This window comes from Macrobrachium rosenbergii, chromosome 32 (genome assembly GCF_040412425.1).
Source record: "Macrobrachium rosenbergii isolate ZJJX-2024 chromosome 32, ASM4041242v1, whole genome shotgun sequence".
Lineage (NCBI taxonomy): Eukaryota > Metazoa > Arthropoda > Malacostraca > Decapoda > Palaemonidae > Macrobrachium > Macrobrachium rosenbergii.
In genome coordinates this window covers 11,136,828-11,157,356 of record NC_089772.1, presented here as the reverse complement: position 1 = coordinate 11,157,356, position 20,529 = coordinate 11,136,828, and the positions used below count along the sequence as shown (strand labels likewise).

The following is a 20,529-nucleotide window of genomic DNA, read 5'->3' as shown; positions in this document are numbered from 1 at the left end:
GGGCCAGCCCTAGGAGAGCTGTTAGTCAGCTCGGTGGTCTGGTTAAACTAAGGCATACTTAACTTTTGCAAAACTCCGAGAATACGATAAAGTTATACCCAACCAAAACGTTACGACTGCCTAGCCTTCAGAATACCACTGGCTTTTGTAAACACTTTCTGAAAACACTCCGGCTGCAAATAAGCTTCTTTGTGAACTTTAATAATTACCAAAAATAGGGACGTGGCAAGTTCTGCATCAAATCTAGACAAATGAGCTTCTTCGTGAACTTTAATAGTTACTGAAAATACGAACACGGCAAGTTTTCTTTTCTTTATTTGAATCATGAAATCTATAAAAAGAAGCTGCTTTGTGAACATGAATAGTTCCCAAAAACAGGTACAAGGCAAGTTTTTTTTTTTGTAATCAAAATAAAATCCATTAAAATTAGCTTCTTTCTGAAAATGAATAGGTTACCATATATAGGGACAAGGCAAGTTTTTTTTTTATCAACATCAAATCTATAAAAATGAGCTTCTTTGTGAAGTTGAATAGTTACCATAAATAGGGACAAAGAAAAAATTTTTTTTTACCAATATCAAATCTATACAAATGGGCTTCTTTGTGAACTTGAATAGTTACCATAAATAGGGACAAGAAAGTTTTTTTTATACCAACATCAAATCTATACAAATGAGCTTCTTAGTGAACATGAATAGTTACCATAAATAGGGACGAGGCAAGTTTTTTTTTTATCAACATCAAATCTATACAAATGAGCTTCCTAGTGAACATGAATAGTTACCATAAATAGGGACAAGGCAAGTTTTTTTTTTTATCAACATCAAATCTATACAAATGAGCTTCCTAGTGAACATGAATAGTTACCAAAAATAGGGACAAGAAAGTTTTTTTTAATACAATATCAAATCTATACAAATGAGCTTCTTAGTGAACATGAATAGTTACCATAAATATGGACAAGGCAATTTTTTTTTTTTTACCAACATCAAATCTATACAAATGAGCTTCTTTGTGGACTTGAATAGTTACCAAAAATAGGGACGATGCATTTTTTTTCCAATCATCGTCAAATCTATATAACAGTGCCCCAAGGTCATTTCCAACGCCAACTGGGTAAAGACGTTTTGTTCTGAAGGTAGCACGTTTTGGATGAACGTGTAGCTGCTAAGCCTTGGGAAAGAGCATTGGCAGTGACAGTTGGTCTGGACGTGAATGGAGGCTATTTTAAGACGTTCTCTTTCATCTGGGGTCAGTGTTTTTCTTGGTCTGCTGTTGCAAACTCGGCTTCAGTCAACTTTGTTCAATTATTTTCACACCAGCACTTAAAAGTTTACTTCTAACTTTGCCAATTAGGAGTAACTAAGAACAGAGCTCTTATGTTATATAATTAGCTCAATTATTCAACCTCATTTTGCACTGACATAATTCGTTCTTTTAAAAATAAATCTCCGCACGGAATACAAACGTATCGGGTACATAATTATTTATCTTCCAGAACTGCAGAGGGATGCTTCAGTTGAGACTGAATATTAAGAGGAAAATAACCAGTTAAGAATCAAATACCACTTTATAAATCTAATTAAATTCGTCTTGTTTATTCAAGATGCAATCCGGAACGCACTGAAGTACAGTTAATTATGCACTGGCGAAAGTGCAACTTCCAACCCGATTTTAAAAGACTGAAACATACATTTTTGGACATAAAACTATAATTTCTTGGACACATAAAAATGTTGACAATTTTAATGCTCAAGTTATTCACAATAATATGCAAGCTTTAACGGTAACGAACTTGTACAGCAGCAACAGACTGAACCAAATTTGCAATGCCAGAAGCATCCTTAAGTTAAAATTTACGGTTGGGCACTCGAGTCTAAACGAGCTCCGGGGATCAATGACGTCGGTATAACGACGAGTCTCAAAACTATCTGAGAACAGAGAGAGAGAGAGAGAGAGTTTTAAAGAAAAACTTCATTAGGAAGTATAAAACAAACAAAACGGACTTGACATCCACTCTCCAGACTGCAACCGAAGCTCAATAATTTGTACAAAAGGTTTTCTGAATATGGCTAAAATGTCTAACGAATACAGCAGTTCATAGTTATTTGCACGGCTACGATACAATTCGTTGCTATTATTAGCCTAAAAGACTAACCAAGAATTATTAGCACAGAAGCAAGCTGACATTCTCGATTGTTATGTTGGCCCGTCACGCTGCGCTCTACACCTTTGGAGTCGAGTTGGATCCCACCTTAATGACCACCATAGAGCAGGAATGTGGCTCAACAGTGATAAAGCCCTAATTAAGGACAAAGTCACCGGGTAAACCTCAACCTTATCCAGGGCAATTTTAAAACTTTATGTAGACTGAAGAAAGGTAATTGTGAATAGTATGGTCATCAGGCAAGGACGACAGCTCAAAATTTGAAAGGGAAAGGAACCGTAAAATTCACACTTTCCTGGAAAGTGTGAGGAAGCACGGATGCCGCCATTGGATTGTCTCAATTCTGAACTTTGAACTCACGATCCACACTTTGCTCGTGTGAAGATAGTTCAAGCCTATTCTCCTGTTGCTGATGAGGCCAAGTGGAGCATACTCCCCTTTTACTGGTCTCTCAAAATGAAATGAAGGTAAAGAATAATAATATATTTGACTGATCAACTGAATCTCCTGTTGCTGATGGAGCACAGTGGCGCATACTGCCCTTTTACTGGTCTCTCAAAATGCGACGAATGTAAAGAAGCATAATGTATTTGACTGACCAACTGAAAGAGAAGCTGATGGGAAAATTTGTGATTGAAAAGGAAGCAGCCAAGGCTGTTAAGTACTTCTACATTTTGAGCAGAACAATTTTTTTCTTTTCTTTTAAAACTACTTGTGCTGCCCATGAAAACCATCATCAGAATACAGGTGTTTATGAAACTAAAGGCTGATACAGTGGAAATGATGTGAACGTCTTGAATGGCATAATTCTAGATGGCAATGTAATATCAAAACTTTAAAGAGACTCTTTCCTATTTGGTTTGATAAACCAAGGAAATTTTTATACAGAAAACGGAAAAAAAATGCAGAATATAATCACTGTCTTGGAGGAAACTGGACTGCGAGATGAAGGAATCGCTGAACCGCGAGAATTTGCAGGGCAAGCCTGGTTAGCCTCGCCAGTTGACTCGAGAATTGATTAGCCTCGCCAGTTGACTTAAGAATTGATATCATGGAAAACTGAATTACTGAAGTTGCTCCGCGGAAGACAGTCGCTTCCCGTACAGAGAAGATAACCTAATCAGACAACGTTCCGGAAACGAACTGGGTAACAATGTCTTCACGATGGGGTTCTTACGGAATACTTAACAGATAACATGCACTGACTTGCGATTTGCTTTTACCGTCAAGAGATGAGGTCGTATGGTGAAGGAATTCAAGTTCAAAAATGACGGTAAAAGTGTATGGTAACACTGCTGGTGACCATGTAACGAAAGACTGTCTCTGGATTGGGTCAAATAAATCAACTGTATGAAAAAGACGACACGACGGAGCATTAAGTAAAAGCTCTAAGCCCCAAGTCTTGGTTGTAAAAAAAAACAATTGCAACAGCAAATACCAATCCCGGATACAAAAGTTAAGCCCTCTGTATAGCTGACTGTCACATGGTTATCAAGACCTTTAAACAGACAGCAGTGTGATCTGTTTCTGTTGGTAGGAGTAAGCGTACGTGAAAAAGAACACGGGTCCTGCAAGGCTCACAAAGAAAAAGAAACACTCAGTAGCAAGCTCGACAGAAAAAGTGGCGCTGCAAGACTGAGGCCTCGGGAGAAGACCAAACCAGCGGGAACAAGACCCTCAGACAGACTGGAATGTTAAGAGAAAAAAAAAAATAGGAATTTCGAGAATGGGTGGCTCAGAAGATTTCTGTGAAATGCGCACTAAAGCTCACCCAAAAGGACCACCACCACGTGAAAGCGTGAGCTTAATTCAATTCTCGATGGAGAAAAGGAAACTTAAGCGAAATAGACGTTTGTTTTGAGGGTGTTGGTGCGAGAGCGAATCTGACAATTAAAATAAGTCCGAAAATTAAAGCAGGCCCAAAAATATATACCGGAAATGAACGGAATGGACAGAAGGTTATGTGCTAAAGAAAAGAGCTCGGCAGAACCTGGGCTAGTTCAAAGTCGAGGGAAATGCAAGCATTAACCAAAAGCGCAAGAAATGATTCTGCAGCGTGGAATATAAAAGCCTCATCTACAGTCTGCTGAGAAGCAACTCCACGGCCGTTGTGACAGAAAAATAGCCCAATTAGGAGCCTGAAAAGTCGCCCTTCCGCGTAAAAATGAGATACAACAAAGACAAACAAGAAATGAGAATTTAAGGTTAAATGCTATATTCGACCGGGAGAGGCGGCACAGTATGAATTTTAAGCATGACGAATGGCCACAGTTGATGATAGAATTTCAAGGAAGAAATTAAAGGATTTTCCAAAGGTGGAACCAAATGCACAGCTGCTCTGATCAATATTTTGCTAGAATTAAATTGCAACTTTGGTGCAGTGCAAGAACCATAAAGTTAATGAACGCCTTCAACACAATGGAAGGCAGCCTCGGTTGCAACAAAAAACTAAATTTAGTACCTACACACAAAAATTAGACGACCTCTGAAGCAGAGGAACTTCGCAAAGTTGTAAACATCCTCAAGTTAATGCCTAGATGATAGATTAAAGCATCGTTTTCTAGTATGGAAATAAGCAACGCCCCCCAGCAGCAGGAACTGTTGTGCAAGGTAAGGGTGCACTCCACATTGCAAGTCAACGGTTGCTGCAATTCTCCACCACGGAAATTTTAAAATAAAAATCAACGAAAGTGACAGAGGTAAGATGACAAGGTTATAGTCTGCACTCCCAAGAAGCCTAATGCGTCAATTATAACACAATCTTAATTCCGAAAAACCTCACACAGTCCTTCCGTACTAGGTACGGCCCTCCATCAGAAATCTGTAACAGTTCACCGAGGCCTATCATGTCCCAGGGCGCAGTAAGAATTCATTACACGTCTCCTTTATTACCATAATTTGACTCAAAATTCCGAAAAGCAAACAAAGAAACAGTTCGAGAGTGCCAGGTATTCTCGCCATACTGACTACTACTGCATATTGAAGAGGCAAAAAGTTGCAATGAAGCAAACGTGACAAAGAGACGGATAATCTTTGATGCACAGAAATGCAGGAAGCTCTGCCTTGATGACGTTAAGTCTCTTCAACTCAGTCGTGAAGACGAGTTTGGCAGACACACTGACGGACAGAAAATAAGCCTCTTCCTTTCTACACGATGCTCTCTTCATCAGGTTGGACAAGTGTCCCTTCATTGATGCAGGAAGTATTCTCACTCCTCCAAGATGTGTTTTTATGTCCTACCTTTGTGACAGCCTGACTGACATTCCTTCGAGAGGAGTTGTGACGACGCACTGAGAGAGAGACATGGTCTCCTTTTATACAAGTGTGGCTGGAATACCTTCAGCCATGTAGGAGGAAATGCGTAAAGGGAAGCGTACACGACAAGCTGACGAACGCACGAGAGAGAGAGAGAGAGAGAGAGAGAGAGAGAGAGAGAGAGAGAGAGAATGAACAACTGTCAGTAAGGGAATAATAAGGAACATCCAGGCCAACCAGTGTATTAAAAGAGAATGAACAACTGTCAGTAAGGGAATAGTAAGGAACATCCAGGCCAACCAGTGTATTAAAAAAAGTGTCCAAAACTAATGTATGGCTGTTCCGACAACCAATCTGGAAGAAGGAAACATGAAGTCAGCCTCTCAACCAGAAGGTGATTGAATAAATAGTCACCTCAACCCTCCAGAACATGACGAACCTCCCCCTCCACCACTACCACCACCACCCAGCCGTGCACGACAGTCTCGCTGGTTCGCACAGTGCGCATGCGCTCATACTTTCACGCCATACAGATCATTATTTCGACCCATCAGAGGTAATCACACCTAAGTATGCTTATTAAAGTCACTCAGCCTTCTCTCGCACTTAATTCGAGCACCGCCGCCTGAATTACTCTTCGCTCCCGTCTGACAAGACCACACACTTGCCTTTTTACCTTGGGATGAATGTCTGGCTTCATACTCGTCAATGGCTAACCGTTAGTTTGGTTAAAAAAAAAAAAGAAAAAAGAAAGAGTATCTCTTATGACGATGCAAAAATATTAAGTATCCTTTAAGACGCAGCATCAAAGTTCATCAAACTAGCAGTCTCGTTAGGTGAAACTCAACAAATACAGCCATTCTCTCTCTCTCTCTCTCTCTCTCTGAAATGAAATGAAAACAAGTGACAGCCATGCAGAGGGAAGAATTAAACGAAGGTTACCCACAGGGATTTTCCACTGCCTCATACACTATCCCCACTGGCTGCCAACTCTCAACAATGACTCACCATCTGAAGAACTTTAAAATCAGGTACATATGTTCTTATGAAACTAAGGCACCGTTAAATAATTCAGTCATCTGACACACGTCTAATGATCTCTATGTCCAAGCCAGATCAAGTTTACTGAACACAGCCAGAAACAAATCGCTGTCACTACAACGGACAGAGATCAATCTACGCGTTTGAACAGCCAACGCGACAGCACCCTATCTTGAGAGAGAGAGAGAGAGAGAGAGAGAGAGAGAGAGAGAGAGAGAGAGAGTTTCATGAATAAAACCACGGCATTAGTCAACCACTGTACCAAGAAATCCCAGGTTCTGGTCTCGAAACAATAGCAGCTTACGTAAAGAATGACAAACTCTTCCTTGAGAAAAATGTCGTAACAAAACTTTAAAAATGCTTCTTTGAAACTCAAAGACACTACTGGACAATATATTCGCAATAAGTAAAAATCCACCCAAGGCAACCATCCGTTTAATACTGAACTACATAATAATGATCCTACGTTAATCTTAATCCTTCAAAATAATTCAACCCAAAAAAATAATAAAAAAAAGACCCTCGCGTAAATAAAAGCTTCATGCAAAGCAAACAAACTAGAACCTGTGGTTAGTTATAGGAAGTAAAAGTTCAAACCTCTACCAGTGGTTCTTTTGGAAGAAAAGTAAAACAGCTGCCAGTGATTGAGTAATTAAGTATATGTACAGAATAAAACCTTACTGAATCATCCATCGTGGCGAATTTCCTTGTTCTTTCTCCGACTAGGATCACACTGGAGAAGGAGGTCTTCCAAGAACCTTCAACTATCAGGATACGCTCCTTTGGATGCAATTCCTCTCACAACGAATGTCAATTCAACTTCATAACCCAGTGTAAGATTCATCACTATCTTTCTAAAGTAAAGGATCACATTTCTCCTCCAAACACTGACTCGACAGGCCTATTTGGAGGGGAGCATGTTAAAATCAACTCCCTCTACCAGGACAAACTCCAGAGAGCAGTTCTTAAAAGGGGGGCTCTTTGACATTCCATCTGCAAAACAGCATATGTATAAATGTAACAAAACTTTCCTATGCGAACAAAGGCATCAGAATGACACCTGAGCCATGAGGATATCACTAATGAACAGACTAACACAACATCGCATCAGTCTCGGCACAAAATACACGAATCATTTCTTACGAAACAACGGAATCACTGGGAGACATTTAACAAAGCGCCGTGCAATGCATGGCTTTGTGAGTGCACTCCACTAACGCTCCCATCCATCCACCATCACATCACCACCACAACTGGTCGTCCTCCTGCCACTCCTGGCCCTAGTACACACAAACACTCACACAAACATATGTTAGCCCCCTCCCTCCCTCTCCCTACAACTCCCAAACTACCAGTAGAGTAGAGAGGGAGAATATGTCGAGGACTTAAACCCAGTACATTCATCTCTTCTTCAACACTAAGAGAACTCTGGCATGCATCACCACTCGGTATTTTTGCACCCAGCCCAACTCGTCGTCGAGCTAAAATTCCTAAGGCCTAAGAACATCACAAAATACGAATATTATACTCCAGAAGTATGGTACACGGTAGAGAGCAATTTTAGGTACTTGCCAACCCTGCAACATTTTCCTTTAGGTCCTCTTGAAGCACAGGTCCGTTGCCAGCTGTATAACAATGGCTTTACTTGGGTGATGCAACCACCAGACCACATGCGACCGAGCAACACATTGTCAACACAGCTGATTACGCCATGAGGCTGCCAACATTTCCCTCAAGATCATGAGCAGGAACATAAAACAGCATGAGTACGTCTGACACGATGCCAGTTTCCCATAGGCTTTGCCAATTAGGGACAAATGGGATTTTTTCGCATCTTGGGTAGTTGAAGGGCCAATATTTAAAGAACAAAAAACGGGATAAGGAATGTAAACTAATAAGTTCATCTTCAATTGGTCTGATGATATCTGCCATTGCAGGATCACTTCCTTAATACAAAATGAGCTTTTGCCTACACCTTGCAATGCTCTCATCAAGCATGGGGTGAACCACAACGGAAGTTATATAAAAAAGGAGTTCCCTAGAACAACAACGCCAGCTTTCATAGGAGCCACCATATAGACGCTGAGCATATATAAAAAAAAACTCACTTTCACAAATTTATACACAATGGCTCCACTTTCACCTCTAGACTTGTGGCTAGCTTTCTCGTGAAGAAAACTCAGAATGGAAACCTGGCTAGTCTGTCCAGCAATAAAGAATAATAATGGACTCGAATATAAAATACGCGACGAAAAAAAAAAAGATTGAGATTCTTACTCTTCAAAAAAAAACTTTTACTCGACAGACAATGCAGTCGCCTGCTCTTTTAAATTAAGATTACGGGACTTTAATAAAAAAAAAATCTTTGAGCTACATAGGATTACGACCAAGACTAAATCCACATAACATTTTAACAAACGTTCTAACTGTCTTTCGTATGATCAAATGACTCCAGAAGAAAATACACCAGTCAAGAAATTCGGCAGAGAGGTGCATGAGGAAATTTCATCCGGAAAACAGCTACAGCGTCCATCGATTTGCACTTCGGCGAATGTGGGAGGGAACTGCCGTACTTGACGTACCTTTGACAGAAGGACGATTGCGCATTACACGGCTTTGTGGAGACTGCACAATAGGACATTGTTCAATGCAAACACATAACTACTTCCTTCTCAGGCTTAACAGAAACTATGACATCTTCCTACTTTGCAGGTAAATCAAATCAAAGCAAGTTAACATTCAAGTCACTAGAAAATTAAGTTATATATGAGGACGCTTCATCTTCTGTCTACCTCATTATTTTGATAGATGACCCCAACTTTTACCTCACCCCCTCAAATTCTCTCTCTCTCTCTCTCTCTCTCTCTCTCTCTCTCTCTCTCTCTCTCTCTCTCTCTCTCTCTCTCTCTCTCAATTTCGATCAATTTGATGAGGAACTAGTGACGAAAGTTCCTTCTCTATTAGCGGTATCGTAACGTCCAAATGGCAACCTCTTCTCACAATTACTCTGGATCTCGGTATCCAAAAGATTACACGTCTCACTGCTTTTTGCCTCTCTTTTTTTTTTTTCTCCAAAAAAGGCTCCCAGGAGGCACGACTACAGCTTCAGTCGTGGTTAAGCCCTCCAAACCTTCCCTCCTACATTTTCATTTCCTTTTCAGAACGATAAAAAAAAAAACATGGAAGGAAGGAGTACCGCATACACTTTCTAAAATAAAATACTTGATGCAACTTTCCCCCTTCGATGGCAAAGATCTGCTGTTAAAGAAAAATGAAATGGAGTTGAATAGAACGTATGTTCTTGGTTACGGGACTTTCATTAATACCTTACAGTACTGGAGATACAAGAGTCTCTCTCTCTCTCTCTCTCTCTCTCTCTCTCTCTCTCTCTCTCTCTCTCTCTCTCTCTCTCTCTCTCTCTCTCTCTCAAAGACAAATATATTACACCCATTCTTAGCTACTAATGAATCAAACAATATTCAAATATAACCGAATCTATGCAATTAATAAAAAATGTTACAAATACACTACACCTATGTCTGACGGCTTACCAAAATTAACAGCTTTGTGTACAGCTGGTATTTAGGAATTTTCCATTTACAAATTTGAACTTCAGTTACCAGTTATCCCGACCGAATGCATCAGTCCCTCCCAAGGAGGGAGGATATAAATGTAATGGATTTTTTATGTGTACTGATCGAGATCGTCGAAAATCGTGACTAACTTCAACAGCTCCTCTAAAGACAAGGTTTGCAACGGTCCCATTACTCTCGGGAACATGAATAAATGACCTTCAGAGAGAGAGAGAGAGAGAGAGAGAGAGAGAGAGAGAGAGAGAGAGAGAGAGAGAGAGAGAGAGAGAGAGAGAGAGAGAGATTTATCTTTTGAACAGCGACCATTATATTCGTGGAACACATTTACACGAAGGAACAGAATTGAACTGAACAGAATTTAGGCCAAGGGTCAAGCACTGAGACCTATGAGGTCATTCAGCGCGATTAAACGGTAATTTACAGTAAAGGGTTAGGAAGTTGCAACAGGAAGAAAACCTCGCAGTTGCACTATGAATTATTTGTTAGGAGAGGGTGGAAAGTCAGATGAACAAAGAGAATATGAAAGGAGGTACAATAAAGGGAACGAAAGGGGCTGCAGCTAGGGGCCGAAGGCACGCTGCAAAGACCCTTAAGTAATGCCTACAGTGCACCGCATGAGGTGTACTAACAGCACAACCACCCTACGGGGATTTTTTTTTACACGAAAGAGAACTGAAGGCAATTAACAATACTATTGCCGAGACCAACATTGGAAAATAATCTCGGAGGCGACCTATTTTCCCGGACATCACGTCAATGGTGCAGTGGCGAAAATTTCCAATAAAATCTTACAATAACGGCGTCGTCTTTTATTTTTTTTAACCTCTACATTATCCTGCGGACTGTGGGATGAAGAAAGACCAAAATGGCTCCACTGGTGCTTCAGTATATTAGGCAACACTAAACTAGGAAATCACTCAAGGAAAATTTCCAGCTGGTAATCTTAACATTTACTGACGCGGCGTTATGATGAACAAAAGCAAAATCCCCTCAACAGGCAAACGGCCAATAGCAGCCTCTTCCCTATCTGAAGATACGCCGTTCAGATGAGCTGACCTTGAAGACAGTGGAGTATAGAAGGGGAGGAGTGGTAGGAGATGTTCGGTTTCAATCCTCTTAAAAACACCAACGCCCATCAACGCCCGTTCAAAGTGGCTCCTTCCTAGCTTCACGGCCCCTTCAGAACACTTAGGTACACAATACGAATGAACTTCCGCGATCCAGTTTCACCGAGTTTACAATATCAAATGATCACATCTCTCTGAGATGGTCTGTATAAATCGTTAAGTGTCCAGACCACTGAGCTGATTATCTGCTGCCCTCAAAACCGGTGGCTTCACTTCAGCCCTACTTTATCCTTTGGGCTACGCTAGATATTGTTTTTCACAAAAGATGAAAACCACTCGTCCTACACAAGCAAATGAGAAAAAAAGTGGAAAAATGTAATATACAGCCTTATAGCCTACTTGGGACAAGTTTATCCACACTAATTATCCACATCAAATAAATTAGGTCACTTGGAGGGAAAAAAAAAACAGGAATCGACCTTTCACTGTCATGAGAAAGCAGAGAGAACTCCTCGTTCACCTCGCAACGCTTTGCAACGGTCCCCGCTGCTTGCAAGGCGTGTTCTCTCAATTCGTTACATTCGAGATTCTTTCGGATACTAGTCACCTGGAGGGCGGAAGCATAACTGGGAACACCAAGGCCCGAAAAAAAAAAAAAAAAAAAAAAAAAAAATAATAATAATCTAAGCCCCGCCATAATTTTTGATAAGTCTTCACAATCTAAAAAAAATTATTTTAAACCATGGCCCCCAAGAACATGAAATCTAAATAACCCCGCCATAATTTTTTTAAATCATCGCAATCTTCAAAATTATTTTAAAAGACATCCAAACCGTTCAAATTATTACAACCCACAAATCTACTTTCAGATAATGATGGAAGGCGTTGTTGCAAGGATATCGTGATCATAAATTCACTTTCGTATCTTAACAGATGCAAAACATCTTCGTGTGGACAGAACAGAATCAACATCTGCTCTTTACAGTACAAACGAGAAACTAAACTAGTTGTTTAGTCATAGGAACTCCACAGAGTTTTCCAACAAACACCCTACTCAAACATTGACACCAAGACTTACAAAAAAAAAAAAAAAACTGCTCAATACCCATTTTTTTCCATTAATGAAATGGCAATCTCGTGAGTGAAAGACACTAGATAAATGTGGAATTTGTTAATAATCACGTCCAATTGTATCCAAGAATTTCAATGTCACTTCCAAACAAAACGGGAAGTTTGCCTGACAATCGATAAAGCTTCAATTCTCAAAAAAAAACCAATATCGTGATTACTTTTGTTCATGAAATACGTCAAGATTTTAATATTTTACGTGTATAAGCTAAGCACCAAGCCAGTACTTATTAAAGACTCCTATTCAGCAGAAGCTACGATACTGACGAGGAAACACTGAAAGAATTATTTTGAAAACGTAAAGGGTCACCCGGAGGGGGGAATTATCCCTGCGGAGGGCTGTACATAAAACCTAACAAAGTGAACAAATAAGACTTGTAGGTAATTAACACTACACAAAAGAAGAAGAATGTTATTCGGAAGCCAATCCTATACACCAAAGCAAGGAGGAATAAGATATACTGTAACCCGATTCCTGTAAGTACAGCATACAGGCTTGTCCAAGGTCGTCTTATGTAAGCAGAGGACGGGACTTTGGATTCGCTTCTAACATTCCAAGTCCACTATCGATGAGCTTAACGCTTCGACGTATTCGACTATACTTCAGAAGTCGAGCATTTCTTAGAAACAATTCCAGTGCCGCAAAGTTCATTCCTAGTTACGATTCAGGCGCCATAAAACAGAGTAAGTTTCTACACGGTGAAATCTTTACTCTACAGACCTTCACTTGCTCTTTTTCGTCTTAATGTTTTAAAATAAATATCTTTATTGTCTTTAGTTCTTGTTTCCATATCATCCAATCTATGTTAAAGAATCGCTAACGAGTCTTTATTCTGATTTTGGATGTCTTCTCCACTTGTTGGAAATCACATTTTTTGCTTAAAATTCTATAGGCGTAAAATTCCCAATTTTCATTTTCACAGTCAGTCTCACATTAAAACATACGATAAAATTACAATTCTTAAAAAGGCACATTTCTCCCACTGGGCATCATTTCCTTATAAATGCATCTATAGAATATGTGCCGTATGTAATTTTAAGGCCAACGGCCAAGCGCTGGGACCTGTCAGGTCACTGAGCGCTGAATCGGAAATTAACTGTAAAAAGGATTGAAAGGTGTAACAGGAGGAAAACCTCAAAGCAGTTGCACTATGAATCAATTGTTAGGAGAGGGCTGAAGAATGTACGGTGGAAGAAAGAGAATATGAACCGAGATCAGTGCATTTATGAACCTTCCAAAAAGTTAACGTTCACAAGGCTTCTTTTAGTTATAATAAAGTGCTGCACGGTAGGTTGTCCGAAAATTATCACGGTGCGGCATCGGCTTCGCTCACCATTCCGCCGCGTTTAAAATATGCATGACCTATGCATATTCGCGTAGTCTATGCTTGCTATTCGTTCAAAAATCCTACAAATCCTCTTTCGTTACGGTTCCCACAATTTCGTTCACTGCGCTGACTCCCAGCCATCCCATTAGAAAAGACTGCAACATCATGCGTTTTCTCTTCGTGTTGGCCAAGGACTCTTTTTATGTCTTATAAAATTCTGTCTCGCGTCCTTGCGTGAAATTGGCTATACGTCATTCCCGTTATTACGAAATACCTTTCAGGCTATTTTGTCACAGCGTGTCAGGTACCACTGGTCGCAAACTTTCCGCTTAATCCCCTCACCAAGTTTATTGAACTTGTGTATTTTTCACGTCGCCGAAGAAAATAGTTCATGCGCTTAGATTGGTGAATTTCCAAACTGGTACCTAACGTAAAACAAGCAAAAAATGCGACGGAGTTTCTTCGGCGTAATCGAGTTTTCTGTACAGCGTATAATGTGTGTGTGACACTCAGCCGCGGCACATAAAACTTTCAGCCGCGGCCCAGTGGTGGCATAGGTGCAAGACGCACGATCATGTCTAACTTTAGCCTTAAATAAAATTAAAAACTACTGAGGAGAGGGCTGCAACTTGGTATGTTTGATGATTGGAGGTTGGGTGATCAACATACTAATTTGCAGCCCTCTACCTCAGTAGTTCTCTTTAAAAAAAAAAAAAATATTTGATGATTGGAGGTTGAGTGATCAACATACTAATTAGCAGCCCTCTAGCCTCAGTAGTTCTCTTTAAAAAAAACTATAAATCATGAAATAACTGCTGCATCTTCACCGGAGTTTTTTTAACGAAATAATTTACTAAAGAAGCTTAAAGGGCCAAAATCATTACGACTAGTAAGCAAGCATACTCTACTACTCAATTCAAATGAACTACATGTCAATGACGTACCACCACGAAGATGAAAGAGCGGAATATAAAAATACCCATTAATCGGGATCGATATCGCATCTGTCATCCCTCCATTCATTGGTTTAAGTGAATGCTCGGTGAAGCATTTGGCCTAAATGGCCCACAGCGCATCAAAGCTGATGGCTAAAATAACAGCAACCAGAGTAGCCAATACCCGCCGCCCCCCCCCCCCCTCACTCCCCCCGCCCTTTACGTTGACAAAAATGAGAACGAACTCTGTTTCATACTGTGAACTGGCACACAGCACTTTGTGGAAAGAGCGTGCCCAGATCTCTCCCGCACTCCTGTTGAGGGACAAATTCTTCGCAACAAACCACAGCAATTTTAAATCTGTACGTTGATAAAGATTGTATGTATACCTTAGTTTCACCAGACCATTGAGCTGATTAACAGCTCTCCCAGGGCTGGCCCGAAGGATTAGATTTATTTTACGTGGCTACGAACCAACTGGTTACCTAGCAACGGGACCCAACAGCTTATTGTGGAGTCCAAACCACATTATAGCGAGAAATGAATTTCTATCACCAGAAATAAATTCCTCTAATTCTTCATTGGCCGGTCGGAGAATCGAACGCGGGCCCAGCAGAGTGCTAGCTGAGAACGATACCCACCCTTCCAATGAGGAACTAGATAAAGATTGTAAAACATAAATAGACACTAAACAAAAATTCATTGTGCGCGCATACCTTAAAGTAAAGGACACATGCACAGTTTGTGTAGGCTACATCAACCATAATCTCACCTTCACGCACGATGACTTCTGAAAGTTACTGCAACATTATTCTAACTTAAGATTTTGTAATCAAAATCAATTCGAAGCTCACTGCCCCTAAACTGTCTGTTAAATAAATTTAGTGAACAGTTTTCAGTCAGGGTTATGTTGCCATACTTAATCGAACAATTTTGACGTGGCCTCGGGGAAGCCTCAAAATGCGGGACACTTCGAATCTGACGTAATGATAATTTCTCGTTAGCGAACAACATCAACCCAATTTGGAAGAGCAATGCCTCCTCCTAAGAGCAGATGTACTCCAACAATTATTTTGCCGTTTTCATTCGCTTCCCGCTCCTTCCCACAACTCTCGTTCGCATCTCGCAGCTTTCGTTTCCCCTCTTCGGAAGGAAAACTTTCAACAGTTGACATTATCATGCACTGCATATCGCATCTCACCAACTGCGGTGTTATTGCACCGGTGTTCCTCCTGCTACCGCAAACATTGCCGTGAAAGGAAGGGGACAAGATGCATAAATTAAGAAAGGGAAAGTCCCAAAAGATGAATACATCATTAGTATGCTTCGTGGAGTGAATGATTAAAAGGAAATCACCATCTGTGCCAGAACAATACAATGACGCAGATGTTATGACATCTATCGTTCCACAACACTGTCGTATTATCAAACGGATATAAATATGTAGTCACATAACCAAGTGGACTAAATCCTGCCAAAAATTACCATTCCTCCCACAAAGGATCTTTTAATCAATTAGTAATCTATGCATACTGTTCATAAAAACTAACCCCCCCCAACAACGAACAACTGCATGAATACTGATGTACACACTGAATTTGTAAGACTGATCATAACGTAATTTTCTCAACTCTTTCACCTAACGCTTACGAGACATGCCGACAACCCGGCCTGCTCAGTAACTTTACAGAGGTCTCGTTTTCACGCACTGAATACTTCTTCATTAAAAAAAAAAACCTTATCTACATTCTCTATTCATCAAGTCCCATACACAAACAACAATCTTATGAGACGGGAAGTAAAAACATCACCTTACATCCAAATAACCAGACGAAAACAAAATGGCTCGGGTGCTCATACGGACGCAAAACACTTGGCAAAAACATCGGAAAAATCGCCCCCCTGGTGGAAGCGCTGAAATCCATCCCACTTACCTAATTTGTAATGAGGTTAACGATGTAAACAAACTTCCCTTGAGACTCCGGGAGCGAGCCGCGCGAAACGGCAAACTCGAGATTAGTTCCACATGACAAATCAACCTTGATTGCAGCCAAACAGAACACGACTAACACACACAGACACAGGTATACACACACATACATACACACATACACAAACAACACCTTCAAAACAAGATTGGGTTTCTTTGCTTTCTCGTCTGCTGCAGCAGCAGCAGCGCCGTCTGGCGGGCGAATCCTGGTCAAACCTCCACCTTCCACCTCACGGAAACTCAATATGCTGTGATTCATCTTTGCCTTTGTACTTTTTCCTTAATCAAGTCGTGTATGAGTTGTGATAAGCTCTCTGCCTGGTTCGTAAGTACAATAAAGTAGAAGCAAATGATGACTGTTTGGTTCCCATGGATGGTTACAAAATCAAAAGTTGGGAAATGCGTCAATGGGGAAAACATCAACTCATAGCCTTCGAGGAGATACCATAAAGCTCCACTTAACGTATTTTCTCATTATTCACAGAGACGTACCAGAAAGAAATATTCAATTTATAAAATTCTGGTATCCTTAAATGAAAAAAATAGTTTCAAGCAGTTATGCTAAAAAAAAAAAAACGCCGTGGACAACATTTCTGGTCTGTACACCCCAGAATTTGCATATTTGTCTTGGCAATGCAGCCAATGAAGAACCAACGCTGGGAATTTTCATGGCAAAAGTACCAGAGAATTTTTTTATTTTAAACCAACTAAGGTGTTCGTGCTTGTCAGCTCAACATAGGAAGACTAGCATTAACCTTTCTTAACAGACCTGTCAGAGAGAGAGAGAGAGAGAGAGAGAGAGAGAGAGAGAGAGAGAGAGAGAGAGAGAGAGAGAGAGAGAGAGAGGTCCTGTAACAACAACCCGCATCTTGCAATACAAATCATCTTCGGTCTGCGACACATCCCAACAGTCAGTAAGAAGGGGGGGGGAGGGAAACTTTAAATACATCAATTGAGCGTGCTTAAATGCTGGCGTCTGTGCCTAAATAAATAACCTAACGTGATCACCTCAATAAGACGAAAACTTCCAAGAATGCTAATACCATCCGGCAATATGTAATCAATAAATAGTCTAGGCATTCCAGCACGACCCAAATACCAAATACTTGCTGGTTCTAAGCCTTACATACCCACAGGTTTCGTTCCCTCTCAATGCGACCCTCTATCGTATTTACTGTATGTTATCGCAAAACATAACGTTACAAACAAATTTGTTAAAATTATTCAGTCAAGAGGTGGCGTTTATTAGCTTAAATATTGTAGCCGACTAACTGAATACATTAAATGGAGAAAAAATACGGTAATTTAAAGTAAATGCACCTTAAATTACAAACATTCTACCATGATTTCACTTCATCCCTTCTGATTGTAACAAATATTTTTGATATTAAGAAAATACTATAACTCTGTTTAGCATATTTTCTCTAAACTTAATGTGTCATTTTATAAAAAAAAATATACATACCTACATTACTAGACTATTTAAAGCTGCAGTATGGCATAGTACCCGATTCATGCATCTAAGAAAATCACCCGATCCAAGGGCATCTGAAAAAATTATAACACGGCCTTCAGTTGCGAAGGTCTGCTCTCAATAAAATAACTGTTCTTCTTGATAGTGATGACATGTTTCAACACTACTCTGGATTTGTTCCCGAACCACTCGAGAGTATGTGAGACCCAATCATTAAGAATATAAGGACAGTTCACATTTGCACTTTAAGGTCGCCCGTCTAGACCATTCAACTTCAAACCGCCCACACTGTTAGGCAGAAAGTGAGTCTCTCTCTCTCTCTCTCTCTCTCTCTCTCTCTCTCTCTCTCTCTCTCTCTCTCTCTCTCTTTACGCAATAACAATTAACAACAAAACGAAATTTTCAAGTCATTCGTTATGAAAGTGAGACTGACATGTCACGTTCAATGTGCAGCCAAACGGCAAGGCGAAATCCAATCCTGTCATACGTACGGCATTAGGCTTAAAAACTTCCTGTACTACACTGATTTCGTAGTCTATACAACGTTAATGCCAATTACGGGCAATTTCTTATAAAATTTTTCATGTTATATGAAGCTGGCATCGCTAACAACCTTCATGCACTTTTATACAAGCGGCCTTCCGCCAACAATATTTTTTAACGCGATACACTGACCGATTTGTGGTTAAGCCACAACGAAAGGTCACTGAACTGGACTTGAAGAATAAATTTTAGGTCAATCGACAAGACATTCCCACGTTAGAACTGCCGACTCTTCTGCTTTGGCCAGTCTACAAACTTCAGACATTATTTCTTCTACACAAAATGGTTCGTACAAGTCTCTCCGAGGCCTTAGACAAGTTTCCTTGTATTCTACAGCTGGTCTGCGATTCTTGGAAACTGGAATCACCCGAAAATACGTGAAAATTTTCTCTCAAGATATTTAATAATAAGAGAATTATGAAGACCAAACTTTCGACTAAGAATAACAATAAAAAATGAATAACGAAAAAATAAAAAGTGACAAAAAATGAATAACAATAAAAATAACAAAAAATGACCTCATACAGTACTGGTGAACGAACTAGGCCCTGCTCACAAAAAGAAAGGACAAATCAAAACGAAAACCCGTCTCGGCTGCATCATTCTTTCGATTATCCATGTGGGTCACATCGTCCAATGACATAAACGAATCCATTTCCTTGACTGCATTAACTCGGCCTCAGGGCAAAAGTGGGTGACAGGAGGAGGGTGGGTGACCTCAGGAGTGGGGGGGGGGAGAGGAAGGAGCCATGACACGTGAGTGGGTGGCAGGCAAGAAATGGCAGGGTGTGGGAAGGGAGCCTTCAAAGAAAAGGAGAAGAGAGAGAGAGAGAGAGAGAGAGAGAGAGAGAGAGATCAATAAACATCAAGGGTCCATATTCATGATGTCGGGCGTTCGTCCTCTGGCTGGTGGGTTAGTAAGGAGTGAAATGAGACGGATCATCGCCGCTGGACTCCAAACGAGGAATTCTGATCTGCTTACGATTCTGAATCGCCGACGACGTCAATGCCTCGGTGTGCGGTCTCGCTATCTGCTGTGTGTGTGTGTGTGTGTGTGTGTGTGTGTGTGTGTGTGTGTGTGTGTGTGTGTGTGTGTGTGTGTGTGTGTGTGCCACGCTATCAAAATCTTTCAATCTCTTACTCCAACGAAGCTGAAAACTAAGGGAATGGCATCACAAAAGTGGCCGCGAACACAGGCGTGGCAAGAAAGCACGTTACTCTTCCAACACAATTCGTATGAACGCGTAGACGGCATAACGATTATGCTATTATCTCCTAATATATGGAATATGAATAACATATGATGACGGCGGTCATTCGTAATAGGCCTAAGTTAATTTTACTGCAGTGTTTTCAGCTTTCAAAAGCTGTTCCATACATCACTATAACGCATTCCAGTCCAACAAAGTGTGGCTCAGGTATCCTACTCACTTTACTGAGACGTCGTTTTCTCGAGCGAGGAGGTCGTTTTATCGTCCCAACAATAATATTAGGGGGAAACCAAGCATATTTAACACTGCCCTTTAATCCTAACGTGGGGAACATTTGCAGATTTGTAAATAATATTCAGAATGACACCAAAATTGTATTTAAATATGTTAATACTATAAGACAACTTAATAAGAAATAACAACAATGATAAAAAAATCCCATAGTGCCAGGAGTTTATGAACTACCTTGCAAAGGCTGCAGGGGAAATATTTTGGGGAAAGTGGACGGGGACTGACTACACGCTTGGGGGAACATAAGCGAGCATTTTCCCTACATTCACCAAACAGCGCAATAGTAACTCATGCATTCAACAAGCGAGCACTTTCCCTACATTCACAAAAAGCGCAAGAGTAACTCATGCATTCAACAATAATCAGAGACCTGACTGGAATGGTGCAAGTATTTTCAAAAGTAACAACTGTAAGCATAAGACGATTAGTAGAAGGCGCCGCTATAAACGCTGAGGGAATCTTTGAAAGGAAAACAGGGCGTTTGTTAACGAGGACCCTATGGTTAA

At 40.4% G+C, this 20,529-nt stretch overlaps 1 protein-coding gene across 34 annotated transcripts in view; it reads right to left on the bottom strand.

Annotated features, from left to right (window-relative positions):
- The window catches only part of Ufd4 (ubiquitin fusion-degradation 4-like), a 202,520-nt gene that overhangs the window by 159,403 nt on the left and 22,588 nt on the right, over positions 1–20,529 (bottom strand). For 11 of the 34 annotated variants that reach the window (XM_067132888.1, XM_067132902.1, XM_067132892.1 and 8 more), the window contains exon 1: positions 7,145–7,287. The exons of 13 other annotated variants lie outside the window; for them this stretch is intronic. In XM_067132888.1, the coding sequence (XP_066988989.1) occupies positions 7,145–7,156 (12 nt within the window). In that variant the 5' untranslated portion in view covers positions 7,157–7,287. Of the gene's footprint in view, positions 1–7,144; positions 7,716–20,529 lie in introns of those variants that run through there. 10 more of the 34 variants (XM_067132908.1, XM_067132914.1, XM_067132916.1 and 7 more) reach the window with 2 other exon arrangements.